At 56.4% G+C, this 14,635-nt stretch overlaps 1 protein-coding gene across 4 annotated transcripts in view; it reads left to right on the top strand.

The window, feature by feature from the left end:
- Nucleotides 1-14,635, top strand: part of ALPL (alkaline phosphatase, biomineralization associated) — a 57,227-nt gene that overhangs the window by 39,503 nt on the left and 3,089 nt on the right. For 2 of the 4 annotated variants that reach the window (XM_089899565.1, XM_022551969.3), the window contains exons 3-9: nucleotides 2,750-2,869; nucleotides 3,176-3,291; nucleotides 4,409-4,583; nucleotides 5,366-5,541; nucleotides 8,779-8,922; nucleotides 10,823-10,892; nucleotides 13,009-13,143. In XM_089899565.1, the coding sequence (XP_089755691.1) occupies nucleotides 2,750-2,869; nucleotides 3,176-3,291; nucleotides 4,409-4,583; nucleotides 5,366-5,541; nucleotides 8,779-8,922; nucleotides 10,823-10,892; nucleotides 13,009-13,143 (936 nt within the window). Of the gene's footprint in view, nucleotides 1-2,469; nucleotides 2,674-2,749; nucleotides 2,870-3,175; nucleotides 3,292-4,408; nucleotides 4,584-5,365; nucleotides 5,542-8,778; nucleotides 8,923-10,822; nucleotides 10,893-13,008; nucleotides 13,144-14,635 lie in introns of those variants that run through there. The other 2 variants (XM_089899553.1, XM_022551968.3) reach the window with 2 other exon arrangements.

Genomic DNA, 14,635 nt, shown 5'->3' with positions numbered 1-14,635 from the left:
GAGCAGGCACAGCAGGGAACTGGCAAACGGGTAACAGGGCTCACCTGGAGAAGTAGCAACGGGAATGGGGAGGCTGATGGCAGCCCAGCCCCGGGGGTGCTGTGCCAGGTGCTAGGGGGAGGGCAAGGTGGGTAGAAGTTCATCACCACCCAGATGGCACCCAAATGGCCAAAGAAGCTCCTTGACCAAAGCCCTGGCACCGTGGTATGTGGGAGGAAGGCGGGAGGGAGATTGAAACACGCCCAGAGCTGGTGGGATCCCTGATGAAAACCACTAGCCCAGGGAGTTTGCAGTTAGCAGATGCAAACTGTTACATGTAAAATGGAGAAACAACAAGGTCCTACTGTATAGCACAGGGAACTATATTCAATATCCTGGGATAAACCATAATGGAAAAGAATATGAAAAAGAACGTATCTATGTGTATAACTGGGTCACTTTGCTGTACAGCAGAAATTAACACAACACTGTAAGTCAACTACACTTCAATTAAAAAATAAATTTATAGGACTTCCCTGGTGGCGCAGTGGTTAAGAATCCGCCTGCCAATGCAGGGGACGTGGGTTCGAGCCCTGGTCCGGGAAGATCCCATGTGCCGCGGAGCAACTAAGCCCGTGTGCCACAACTACTGAGCCTGCACTCTAGAGCCCGTGAACCACAACTTCCGAGCCCATGTGCCACAACTATTGAAGCCCGCGCACCTAGAGCCCGTGCTCTGCAACAAAGAGAAGCCACCACAATGAGAAGCCCGCACACTGCAACGAAGAGTAGCCCCCGCTCGCCGCAACTAGAGAAAGCCAGCATGCAACAACGAAGACCCAGTGCAGCCCAAAAATAAATAAATAAAATAAATAATTAAAAATCAATAAATAAATTTATAAGAAAAGCTTATATTTGGAAATAAAACAAACCCAAGTTTAAAAAAAAAACACTGGCTCAGGGCACTTGCCCAGGCTTTACCTCACTTGATCCTAGAACTGCCTGCGAGTAGCTATGTCCTCCTATTTTTCTGGGGCAGAAACTTGAGTGGCAGGAACTTGCCTAAAGGTGCACAGCTGGATGGAAGGGCCAGGGCTCTCCGGGCTCCAGCCAGTGGCCTCCGCCCGTGAGGTCTGAAATTGGGGAGCTTCAGAAGAGAGATGTGGCGCTGGGGGGCTGCCAGCGTGAAGGTGGGGGACTAAGGGATCAGGGTGGGGTGGGACCTCTAGGGAGAGGAGTGGGGCGTGGGTGGGTCCCAGGCTTGAGGTGGAGAACTGCTTCCTTCCATCTCCTTGCCTGCGCTACCTGCCCCAGGCAGGAGCACAGCCATGGAGATGTGTGGGTTTTCTGTTCCCCTGCGGCTCAGTCTCAGAATCCTGTTTCCTCATTCCGCAACGTGGAGGAAGTTATGGTAGCCACCCTGTAAGGCTGTGGGGAGGGGAAGGCACTGTTGCCGTGTACGTGGCACTTGGCACGAGCCTGGGTACCATGAGTGTGTAAGAAAGGAGAGCTGTGCTCCTCACCCGCACAGCATGGGCCTGAGCTGGGCCAAGGGATGAGGCCTGTGTCTTCAGCCTATGAATGTGTAACATGGCCTTGGACAGGACCCTCCCACCCCTGCTGGCCTCAGCCTTCCTTCCATGCAATGGAGGCCAGTGAAAGAGAGAATCCCCAAGGAGCTCCCCTCTCTAGGCTTCTGTATTTTGATGGGCGGGTTTGATGGGGCCCGAGTACAGAAGACAAACCAGCAGATGGTGGCAGGGACCCCGACCCCCGTGGAAAGGGATCCTGGGCCTCTGCTTGGATGAAAAGGGGATTCCAGGACTTACTGGGGTGGGGGGGCATCGATCCTCTCCTGTGGGTCAGGTGTGTCACTTTCCTTATCTAAATCCCGTCCTCGTGAAGACCCCAAGAGGAAGGTACAAACACCTGCATCTGATGGGGAGGAGACTGAGGTCCAGGGAACTCACTTGTCCACACAGCTGCTGCTTGGCACAGATGCGGTTCTAACTGAGGACTGTCGGGCACTAGAGTGTTCTTTCCACTGGAGAATTGACGACTAGACTCATGGACATGAGAGAGAGAGAGAGGAGAGGGCATTCCTGGTTCCCAATTTTTCTCAAGATTAGGGACACAGAACGTCTTTGCTAATTTATCCTTACAGGAGTGAGGCTGTTCTTGGCTACTTTAAGTTTGATACGTTAAACAACAGGCAAGTCTTGCTTTCCAGCACAGCTGAATAGCTGTTGCTAAGTCAGGTTCCTGCGGAGCCTTCTTTAATGAATTAGCCAAGCAGAGTTTCTAATTGATGGCTGGACACATCTGGGGGCTCCTGCAGTTGGAAGTAGTTTGTTCTCTTGAGTAAGTTAAACATCACCCTCCTAACTGTGCTAGCACAATTCATTTCCTGCCTTTGCACAATGTCTCTCTGCTGGGTGGAAGGAAAGAGCGTGGGCTTTGGAGTGAAGCCCAGCTCTGCCAGTGTCTGCCAGAGCAGTGTGGCCTTCCTGGGCAAGTCGCTTGGTGTCTCTGAGCCTTGGTTTTTCCAGTCTCAGATGTGGGTCGAAGACCCAGGGTCCACAGGCTCGTTTGGAGGATGGGACTGGCATGGGTTTTGCAGATCTCACGACGGCTGTCTGAGATGGGCAACTACTGCTTCCTCTGCCGAGTCCAGGCAGCCTTCTGCAATGAGAAGTTGGTGTCTGTAGTGGCTGGGGATGGGAAGCTGCCCCACCCCCTCCCAAATAACTCTGCCTCTCTGTCGGTACAGAGAAAGAGAAAGACCCCAAGTACTGGAGAGACCAAGCTCAGCAGACCCTGAAAAATGCCCTGAGGCTTCAGACTCTCAACACCAACGTGGCTAAGAATGTCATCATGTTCCTTGGAGATGGTGAGGCCTGGGGGCCCAAGGGAGGGGCTGGATGGGGGCCCAGGGAGCCAGGCAGAGGTGAAGGTGTTGTAGAGGCTGGGGCCCTGGGGGCATGTTGAAGAGGATGGGAGAGCCGGGCTGTGAACCCCAATGGTCTCGGGGGGGAAGGAGGAAAGGGACCACCCAGTCATGCTCTGGTGCCCACTGCTCAGCCTGCCTTGGCACCTAACTCTAGGGAGCTCTGGGTACCCAAGGGGGCTGATTGGAGAGGCTGGGAGCCCGAGAGACTGAGCCCCCCTGACCCCCGTTCCCCACCCCCCGCCACAGGGATGGGCGTCTCCACGGTGACGGCGGCCCGCATCCTCAAGGGTCAGCTCCACCACAGCCCGGGGGAGGAGACCAGGCTGGAGATGGACAAGTTTCCCTACGTGGCCCTCTCCAAGGTGAGCTCCAGCCCCAAGCCTACCACCTCTCAGGAGGAAAGGGCAGGGGAATGGCATTCACTGGAACTCTCAAACCTGCTGGCAATGCAGTCAGCCCTCCCGGGGGTTCTGTGGCCCCTCTGTGAATTGAGGACAGTAGCGGCTGCTTCCCAAGACTCTGGGGATTTCAGCTCATTGATTTCAAAATCTATTGACGCATAACATACATAGAGAGAAGTGCACCGGTGTACAGAGTGAATTTGCACAAACTTTGCACGTGTCTGTATGACCAATATCCAGGTTGAGAAACTGAACATGACAGCAGCCAGGGGTCCCCCCACACCCCCCTCCAGTCCTTGCTCCTTGACTTCTAACACCATAGATTAGCTGTTCCTGCCTTTGTATTTGACGTAAATGGGATCACGCAGTGTGTACTCTGTGCATGGGGTTCTGTTACCTTCGTTCTCTCCCAAGGCGGCTCAGATAGAAAGTGGTAGCTTTGTTTCTGGTGTTGTAGTTGCTGGTGGCCGTGGTGTCACATAATAAAGGTCCTTTAGACACTCTGGGCCAGGCCCTGGGCTCCCTTCTGGGGGAACAGCAGGGGCTGTAATGTTTCCTGGTCTTCGAGGAGCTCTCAGGCTGGCGGGGCAGGGAGACGGGAAGATAGTTTCCGACCAGAGGTCTGAATAGTGGGGGGGGGGTCCCCATTTCCCCATCCTAGATCCTGCCTCCCCCTAACTTTCCCTCCCCTTCCCCAGCCTCCCTCACTCCCTCAAGAAGCCCCTCCGTCTCCCTTCTCCACGGCTTACCTGCCTCCCCCTCCCCCTTACTGGCTTCTGCAGCCCCAGACCCAGAGAGAGCTGACCCAGCCCCCATTTCTCTGCCAACCGAGTCTCCACATATTGGAACATTGCGTTCCCGCCCCTTCCTGCAACCCTGGCTGCCAGGGCACCGGGCGTGGGCAGGAAGCAGGCAGCTAGGTGATCCTGTGGCTCTGGGGGGACCTCGGTGGGTAGCAGGGCTCAGCCAAGGCCGCGGGAGGCCTCTGTCTCCCTCATGCCCAGGCCCCATGGTGTGAGTGGGGGTCGGAGGGCAGCCAAGGCCGGGCCACCTCCTGACCCTCCTTTCCCGCCTGCAGACGTACAACACCAACGCTCAGGTCCCCGACAGCGCGGGCACCGCCACCGCCTATTTGTGTGGGGTGAAGGCCAATGAGGGCACCGTGGGAGTGAGCGCAGCGACCCAGCGCACCGACTGCAACACCACTCAGGGCAACGAGGTCACCTCCATCCTGCGTTGGGCCAAGGACGCAGGTGAGTGGGGCGAGTGGTGGGGAATGGGCCTGGCTCTGTGGCCTGTCTGAGGCTCTTTCCAACCGTACAATGGGGAGAGGGTAGAAGAAGATGCTCTCCAGGGCCCTTCCAGCTCTGAGGTTCTGGGCCTCTGTGAAATAGTCATGGATTCCTTTCCATGACAGCGAAAGCTAGTGGTTTAGGGGGTCACTCAGGTGTGCGTTTGCTCCCAGCTCATTTCCCTGAGTCTATTCCTTTGACTATGAAATGGGCATGAAAATATAGCCCCCTCCCAGGTTTAGTGTGAGGGAGGTCAGGAACGAGCCCAGCACTGTTCCTGTGGAAGTCCAGTAAATGTCTACCCCTTCTCCCTTCCTCCTGGGAATTGGGAGGCCCTGGAACGTGCCCCCAGGGACTTTGGAGTCAGGCTATGAGGCTGGCTGACATAGGTGACAGAACCACACTCCACCTGAGAGCCCTTCGGAGGGGCCCTTGTGTTCCTGCAGGGCAGCGGGGGGGCTTCCTGCAGGGTGGGGCTCTGCAGGGTCCTTGGTGGAGGGGAGGGCTCCAGCCCAGGTGCTCACAGCTCAAGGGCCCTCAGGACGGGGGAGGGTCACAGAGGCAGAGTATCTGAGCTGCCGGGATATTTGGAAGCCGCCAACCCCACCTTTAGTACGGATGGGGAGACTGGGGCCCAGGCAGGCAGCAGAACTGACCTGTCTTTAGCTAGGAGAGGGAGGGGGAAGACAGCTTGGACACGCCCATTTCCAGGCGAAACCAACCCCTCCTCTCCCACACCCCAGGGAAATCCGTGGGCATCGTGACCACTACGCGAGTGAACCACGCCACCCCCAGCGCCGCCTACGCCCACTCTGCTGACCGGGACTGGTACTCGGACAACGAGATGCCCCCGGAGGCCCTTAGCCAGGGCTGCAAGGACATCGCCTACCAGCTCATGCACAACGTCAGGGACATCGAGGCGAGTGCGGGAGTGCAGCCAGAGTAGGGGCTTGTGGGTCCGAGGCCTCAGGCCTAGACTGGCCTGGGAAGAGCAGTTTGGCCTGGCTCCCCACACACCTGGGAGGGCTTCCAGCCCATTAGGGGATTTGCGGTTGGGGCAGGGAGGCACTGTAGGATTTCTCCGCAGTGGGGCTGAGGGATGAATCCTGATGTGGCCGCCACCACACCTCAAGAACCAGGCGCCCAGGGATTATTCTGTAAATTGGAAACTGGCGGTGCACTGGAGCGTGGGGGTGACACAGTGCCATCTCAGGGGAGTACCTGCCCTGTACATTCCCACATGCACAGACAGGCACGCGTCCCATGCACTCAGGCAGCATGCCCAGAGAAAAGGTGGTGTGGGCCGTGGTTAGCCCGAGCTCTTACTTTTAAAACTTGGGTTCCAATCCTTGCCCTGCTGTTTGCTAGCTGTGTGACCTTGGGTCAGTTGCTTAACCTCTCTGAGCCTTCCCTTCTACAACCCTTTTGTGAAATGTACCTACCTTATAAGCCCATTGCAAGATCTAAATAAAATAATCCCTGTAGAGTTTAGCCCTGGGCCCAATGCCGAGTGAGTGCTCAGAATGTGGTAGCATTTATGCACAAGCAGCCACATGTCCCTGCCCTGAAACACCAGCTTCGACATACGGAGCAGGCTTAGCACATGTGCACCCCAGCATTGTCCACCTGATGTTCAGATGGGTCCCTACTCTGTGTTCTTAAATGAGAACCTCTGGCTTGTTCCCTTTTCAGACTCTTGTTACCTACTGCCAGGGGCTGGTGAGGGAGTGAGGGGACTTCGGCCCCCAAGCCTAGAATGGGGGTTCAGTGAGGCTCAGAGAGCCCCCAGGTCCCTCCTACCCCTTACCTCTGTTTCTACCCCCACCAGACAAACTTCCTGGCTCCCAGACCCACCCTCTGCCCCCCCATGCCATCCCCCCAATTTCTAAGTGCCACCCGGCCCCTCTTCCAACCCCTCATTTTTCTGAGCAGTGGACTGAGTTGCCCCTCTCGGGACACGTAGTCCCGTTGATCGCTCCTAGCAAGCGACTGTGTCAGGCAAAGCCGCCGTTCTGACTTTGCCTGTACCCAACTCATGTCCTGGGACAAGTCGCTTCCCCTCCCCAAGCCTCAGTGTCCCCACCTGTGCAACAGGGGCCGAGAGCCCCACCTGCCCCCTCCCAGGGCCGCTGGAGGCTGAGATGAGGTCATGGATGTGAGAACATTTGTTGTACAAGCACAGGGTGTAATTACGGGGCTGCTCTTGAGAGAGATTTGGCAGCAACAGCCTGAGAAGGGGACAGGAGCTTAAATGAAGGCTTCTGTGGGGCGGGGGGGGCGGGGGGGGAGGGGTGTTAACTGGGTTTAGGGGGGTGGTAAGCCGCAGAGGCCACTGGGGGATGAGCTAGGGCGTGAGTGTGGAGGTGGGGCAGCTGTGAGGATTGCCCCTCCTCCCTTTCCTCTCTCAGCCTCCTCGTCCTTCTCTCTCCCCTCTGCCCCTGCATCAGCACCACCCCAAAGCCCCCCAGCCCCCAGGCTGTACATGAAACAAAAATCCTGGTGTCCGCCCTGAAAATAAATATCTTTTGCTAAAAAAAAAAAAAAAAAAAAAGAAAAAGAAAAATGAAAGACACAAACCCAAACCCCAAAGCCAAACAGCAAGTCTGTTATTTGGGAGTTTAATGAGTGTGTGAAGTGCCTGCTGGGGCTGGAAATGATGAGACTCCAGGCAAGAAGATTGGGGGCTTCATTTTCCGTTCTGAAAATGCCAAGGGGTCAGGTTCTGTGGGAACAATTTGGGGGGGCGGGGGGCCAGTGACCCGGGGTCCCCTTCTCCTTTTTTAACAGCCTGCCCTGCCCCCAGAGCTCCTGGCTGGAGCCGGCAGTGAGGAACTTGGAACTACTTGGATCTCTACTACTTCTGGCCGTTGAGAATACCTTCCACGGGAGGCCAGCCCCAGGTGCCGGGACTGCACTGCGTCACTGCATTTCCTCCTGGGACAGTCCAGTGGCTGGGACAGTCCTGTGCGTGGGCGTTACTTCCATGTTATAGTTGAGGAAACTGAGGTGCAGAGAGCTTAAGTGACAAGCCCTTGGTCAAGATGCAGGAGAGTCAAGATTCAAACCCAAGTCTGACTTCAGAGCTCTTTCTGGTTCCCCAGGATCCAGGCTGGTCCTGGGGCCAGCATGTACCCCTCACCTGTACCACCTGTACCACCGGCCTGGACTCCTGGCTCCCCCTCCACCCTGTGGAACCTGGGTTCTGAGGAGGGAGCTGGAATGGAAGGTTGAGAAGGGTGCCCATGAAATGCCAGTCCCAGGACAGTGGATCTGAGGCCAGCCGTCACTGGGTCTGCTCTCCCAAGGTGTCAGCCAGGGGCAGCGGCCTGGGCTGACGCCCACGGTGACAGGAGGACACCGGTGCGGTGGTCACTGCGGGCGGCGGCTAGTATGCTCTTGGCCCCCGTTCTAAAAATAGCCAGGACTTCAAACACGGACTCCCCAGGAAAACAAACATTCCCGCGTCCGTCTGCCCAAGCGGGTCAGCACAGTGGGTAAAATTAGCCTGGCGGTGACTACACAGACGTGAGTACTGGTCCTCTGTTTGCCAGGCGTCCAGCTGGGCTGCCCCAAGACCTCCCTGGCTGTGGGGGGAGGAGGCTCTCAGAGTCCCCATCCTCAGCTCCATGGACGCCGCAGGGCCCTGGTGCCGGGGCTGGAGGAGCCTCGGGTTTGAATCCTGGCTTTGCCCCTCACTGGCCGTGTGGCCTTATGGGAGAGAAATCACATTTCTACACCCATTTCTTTGTTTGGAAAACAGGTGACACGGGTTCCCTTACAGCCTTGGTATGACGTTGAATAAGATCATGTATCTCAAGTCCTTAGCGCCTGACACACACTCTGTACATGGTATTATTCTCACAGAAGCCCAAGTTATGCGTCGGGCTTCTGGAAAGCCGAATAAGGGAGGTTAGCTCCAATATTTCACCCAGAAGCCCAAATCACAGTCCCAATAGCCTCGTGATTTCATCCCTGCCCCCGAGCTGGAGAAGTGGAGGCTCGGGGAGGGCAGCGTGGACTGAAGCCAGGACTCGCCATGCTGGAGAAGCTTCCACTCCACCCGCCGGGCCTCCAGGAGCCCAGCTCTCCAGGCGGACACTCTGGAGCCTCTGGACGTCATGGCGCCCTGGGCTCCTCATGGCTGTGTCCCCTTTAGGTGATCATGGGGGGCGGCCGGAAGTACATGTTCCCCAAGAATAGAACCGATGTGGAGTATGAGATGGACGAGAAGGCCAGGGGCACGAGGCTGGACGGCCTGAACCTCATCGACATCTGGAAGAGCTTCAAACCGAAACACAAGGTAGCCTGTCCGGGGTCCTGATGGCTGCAGGGTATGCCTGCAGTGGGCAGGGCTGCGGGAGTCCTCTCTGAATCCGTGTTCATTTCTGTAGAATGGGGTCATAATTCTTACCTCAATGGGCTCAGAGGGCCTTACAGATATATGAACGGCACACAGTAGGTGCCCATCAATTCCTTCCTTCAAGACCACAGTGAAATACCTTCAGGCGGTAAGGAGGAAGGTGGGCCAAGGATAACCTGCAGAGACATTCAGTCCACCTGCACCCCTACTGTGTGCAGGGCCCCTGGCTAGGCATGAGGTCCAAAGGATGAGTCAGATGGTTAAGGAAACGTGGAATGCTGTGTGCTTGGATGGAGAGACGCCCAGGAGCTACGGGAACCCAGAGGGGACAGACCACAAGGGTGGGGCTGAGAAGCCCTGACAAGGGGGAGGAGGGGGAGGAGGCGATATTGGGAGGGTCTTGCAGGCAGAGGTGGCAGGGAGGGGCCGGGCCGGGCACGTGCTGGCCTGCCGGAGCGTGGGAAGACCTGGGCGCTGGCCCCCTGGAGCAGCTCTGGCCCTTAAAATCCGTCTGCCGGCCGCTGGGCCTGGGGCAGCTGGGGTCTAGAAATGACTGCGGTCAGGGCTGAAGACAGTGGGAAGCAGCCTGGCAGCCACTTTGATGTCACTCCGGGGTTGGGTTTCTGAGGGTTCCAGGACTGGCCCCCGGGGAGGCCTTGTGGGATAGGGCTGGGCCAAGAGCGGGGTGGGGGGTAGGGGCTGGGAAACGGCCCCCCGGGGCTGGTAGGGGTGGGACTGAGCTGCTTTGAACCTTTCCCACTCCTGAGTCAGCTCAGGCTGGACCAGAGCCCCATCCCAGCCCGAGTCAGAGAGACACCGCCACTCCCAGCCTCAGTTTCTCTACCTGGAACATGGGACCGGAGCTTATAATTCTTCTTGCCCAGGCAGGGGGCTTACCCTGGAACTCAGTCTAGACACCAAGAGGGAGAGAGGCACCCACATCACTGGACCGAACAGGGTATCACTTTGAGGTTTCAGAGAAGCCACACATTCTTTGCAAATCATGCCTTAGTATGGGTTAATCTGTGTGTCTCAGTGTCCTCATCCGTAAAATGAGAATACAGTACCTACCTTGGGTGGGTGATGTGAGGGACAAATGAGATAACATAGGAGAATCATCTCAGTGAAGGAGGGGAGCTCCACTTTCTTAGCCTTCCCACCCTCCTTCCCAAAGCAGCCCCTGAGGTTCAGAAACCTCTGATCCCAATGCCATTGGCCAGAGAAGGCAAGGGGCTCTCTAATGGACACACAGCTGATTCCTGGTAGTTCGGGACCGCCCCGGTCTAGGCCTGAATGGTGCCATCACCAGGCAAGCTGGCCAGCCCCTTCCCATGGCCTCTATGCCCTGGGGAAACAGCACTTCCTTTATCTCCCCCTTGGATGGGGTCCCCAGGGCAGAGCTAGGGCTTTGCTTCCTCCCTGGCTCTCCACAGCTCTCAGAATACACATAGCCCATACCTCTCAGTGGGCACTCAAGGCCGCCTGTGATCTGCATCTCCCTCTTCTTTGCTCCCTGATCCCTCCCCGTGCTTGGAACTCTGCTCCCTGACCCCAGGCTGATCAATTCCTGCTTGTCCTCCAAGGCCCCATTAGGACATCAGGAAGCTCTCTCTGATCCTGCCTCAAGGCTCACAGTGGTCTCTGGTCTCCAAATTCTCATCTCCCTGCATTAAAATTTCCCATTTATTTGCCATTTCTTGAAGGCAGGGATGGTGGGTCTTCGGGGAGGGATTTTAAATGACTGAAGAGAACCAGTACATGCCACAGACTCTGAGACCAGCTGGGGTTAGTCCTTCCGACTTCCCCAGCCCCGCATGGCTGACACCGCCCTCCTTCCTAGCACTCTCACTATATCTGGAACCGCACCGAACTCCTGGCCCTCGACCCCTACACCGTGGACTACCTCTTGGGTAAGTGGAGGGGGGTGGAGTGGACATCCAGCTGGGTGCCCCGGGGACGAGGTCCCAGGCTGCCCCGCTACTTAGGGACCTTCGCCCTCAGGCTCCAGGACCTGGGAGGGGTGAGGGAGGGGTTCTGGTTCATAGAATTAGACCTGAAAGCTGCTGGCTGTGCAGGGTGAATAGCTCCATTGAGCACAAAGGGAAACAAAGCTCAGAGAAAGGATGCGACCTCTGGCATGCCACACAGCCAGTTAGAATTAGGGCCCAGGTGAGTTTGAACCCTGGCTGGAGCTGGGACTTAAACAGATCCTAGACTGAGGAGCAAGGGGACCCAGAGCCAGCCCTGCTGCGTTGCCAGGGCAGAAGCCAGCCAGATTGTCGCCAGTGGTCTTGACTGGGAGGGGGGGGGGTACCCCCATTTCCCCAGGGAGTGGGAAACAGGTGTGGGGCCTGGGGGTGGCTCCAGGCCAGGTGGAATGAGACCCTGAGTGCCACCATGCAGACATCTGGGTCCTCTTTCCCTTCTGGCTATTGGGCCAAGCAAGTGGTAGCAAGACCTCCTGCAAATCTTTCTCAAGGAGCACAGCCCCTGGGTCCTGGGTGTGTCACTGGAAGTTATGGACTTAGAGCTGGGCACCTGGAGGATCCCTCAGATACACACACAGCTCTCTACTTGCCTGGCTCACACAGCACACACCCCATACCCCACACTGGCTGTGTAGAGTTATGCATGTACCCATGGAGCAAGAAAGTTCTGTTCATGGATCTTAGAGCCAGAGTGCTGGGTTCAAATCCAGCTCCTATCACCCATGAGCTGTGCAACCTTGGGCAAGTGATTTCTCCTCTCTGTGCCACAGTTTTCTCTTCTATAAAATAAGGATAATGAATCCTCCGTAAAATGGGGATAACAATAGGGCCTACCTCAGGGTTGTCATGAGGATTAAGTGAGCTAATATATAAGTTACCTGTTGCTGCATAACAAATTATCCCAAAACTTTACAGTTTAAAACAACTATAAAGTTGTTTTATTTATAATGATTGTTGAACAATTTATTCCTTCACAGTTTCTCTGGGTCGAGAGTTTGCAAGTGATTTAGCTGGGTTTCTTGTGAGGTTGCAGTCATCTGAAGACTTGTCTGGGGCTGGGGCTTCCGAGGTGGGCCACTCATATGGCTCATAACTTGGTGCAGGCTGTTGGCAGGAGGCCTCAGCTCCTTGCCGCATGAATCTCTCCATTGAGTTGCTTGAGTGTCCTTACAACATGGCGGCTGGCTTCCCCCAGAAATGTAAGAGTATGCAAGGCCGAGGCCACAATGTGTTATGCCCTGGCCTGGAAGTCACGCACCATCATTTCTACAGTGTTCTGTTGGATACGCCGGCTAGCCCTAGTCAGTGAGGGAGGGGCACACGCGGGCATGAATTCCAGGAGGGAGGATTATTGGGCAGCATCTCAGAGGCTGGCGCCTAAGGGCTTCCAAAGCACATAGGACAGCGTGTGGCACAGAGTAAGCACTCTGTTCATCGGAGCCCTTGCTTGGCTGCGTGCAATCATGGAAGGGCAAGGTGTTCTGGAAGGACATCCAGGACTGGAAACACCAACCCAGTACTTGTGGGATCTTGTGACATGGGTAATCTCATGACACTCTCCTTACTTCACAAGGGAAATAACCGAGCTCGGTGAACAGAAGGGACAGTGAGCCCAACCCTTCTTCTGTTTCACTGCACAGGGCACTGAGCCCTTCAAGGCTGACCTGTAAATGACATGTAAATACACACCCAGGCTGCCTTGTTGAGGCCAGGACACAGTCTTCTGCCGTGTCCAGGGCTCCATGGGCTCAGGGTGGGCTGATGGATTGGAATCCCAGGTCTCCCACTTAGCAGCTGAAAATAGCAAGGTACTAAACACCTGAGGCTCAGTCTCCTCCTCTGTGAAATGGACACGGTGGTCACTCTCACCATGGCGTGGCTAAGAAGGTGAAAGGAGGAAGTGCGCCCAAAGCACCTGGCACAAGTCAGGCCCACAAGAGCCACCCAGATGAGCTTCCATCCCCCCACTTTACCCCCAAGCTGTGTGTGGGGAGCCTGTGCTCCCTGAGACACCCACATCCTCCCGGGTCCTCCTCAGGTCTCTTTGAGCCAGGGGACATGCAGTATGAGCTCAACAGGAACAACGTGACTGACCCTTCACTCTCCGAGATGGTGGAGATGGCCATCAAGATCCTGAGCAAGAACCCCAAAGGCTTCTTCTTGCTGGTGGAAGGTAGGGGTCCAGGACCTGACTGCAGGGCCACTTCCCTGGGAGCTTCCAGATGGGTTCAGGGGTAGGGCGGTCCAGCTCTCAGAACTGTCCAGTTTGGGGATGAGCAGGGAGATTCCTTTAGGGAGATGGGTTGTGGAGGGAGGGGGGAAAAGGGGGCGGTGCTGAAGTTCCCAGCCCAATAAGCAGCTCTCCTCTGGGCGTGGAGATGGCACATCTGGCTTACTAGTCCAGGAAGGCTTCCTGAGAGAGGAGGCACGTTTCTTCCTTTTGGAAATACCTCCCCAAGGCCTGGCTCTGGAGGGGTGTGCAGGCCCCTCAGCTTCACTCCTCCCAAAAGACAAATCAGCAGGCCCTGGCAGACAAATGTGCTCTTAGCAGCTGCCTGGCTGGGCCCAAGGACACCGGCCCAGGGTCCTCCTCTGTAGGTGCCCATCGGTCTGCAGGAACCCTCGCAGCTGGACAACAGACCTCTGATGTTACTGGGCCCGTGTAGGAACAAGGTCAGAGAGGAGAAGGCCCAGGGCGGGCCCTGGGATATCCCGGGGTCCCCTGGGTTGGGAGAGCCAGATCCTTCAGGAGGCAGCGGTGCTGTATGCCGACATTCCTGGGGTTTCCCAGCACTGTTGTGAGGCCCTGGAGTCATTGTCCTGATGCTGCCACCCACTGGCTCTGTGACCTCTACCTGTACATTTCTGTAAAATGAGGCCAAAAATAGTCCCCCTCTCCAAGAAGGGTTATTAGCATCCATTGAGTTCAGAGACATAATGTACTTGGAACAGGGCCCAAAAGAGAATAAATCCTTGATGCTTCTGTTATTATCATTATTATGATTACACAGTAGCTAAGTCAATAGCAATAGGAAGTGAGAGGAAATGATAGTTTCCAGAATCTTCCAAGGTTCTAACAACTATTGTCTTTCATGTTCTAAATGGACACACGCACACGGACGTATTTGCACACATCCTGTCACCACACATACGCACACGCTCAGGCCCCTCCGCCCTCCAGAGGCCAGCGGCCGCCAGCCCAACTCGGCGGCTTTCTTGCCAAGCCCCGGGGTTCCCACTGAAGCACGGCGGTCTCGGCCTGGTCCTGAACAGGCCTCTGATGCCGAAGAACCAGCCAGGAACCAGTGGTGGTGAGCACGGGCTCCCCCGGGAGCGGTTTTCTTTGTGAGCGCGGCCAAGACTGGGCCCGCCAGACCAGCTGCTCCCAGAGCCACAACAAAGGAGGGACCCACCCTGCTAGCCTGCCGGGCCAGAGTGGTGAGGCCCAGGCTAGCAGGAAGGAGGGCAGCCAGGCGCCCAGGCTCAGGAGCCTCAGAGATGGGAGTGTCCACCAGGCATCGTCTTCCTGTTAGAGATGGAAGATGTTCTCTGAAGTCACACAGCCTTAGCCGTGACCTTTAAGCCAGGCTTAACGCCAGGCCTCCTGTGCTCATCTGGGGAGGTGGCATGAGGTGCAGGCGTCCCTGGGCCTTTATGGAAGGCTG

The sequence above is a fragment of the Delphinapterus leucas genome, chromosome 1, assembly GCF_059928025.1.
Source record: "Delphinapterus leucas isolate spDelLeu-1000000601 "Yukka" chromosome 1, BTC_Dleu_Yukka2, whole genome shotgun sequence".
Classification (NCBI taxonomy): domain Eukaryota; kingdom Metazoa; phylum Chordata; class Mammalia; order Artiodactyla; family Monodontidae; genus Delphinapterus; species Delphinapterus leucas.
The sequence above is the reverse complement of the archived record's forward strand: the minus strand, read 5'-3'. Positions and strand labels throughout refer to the sequence as shown.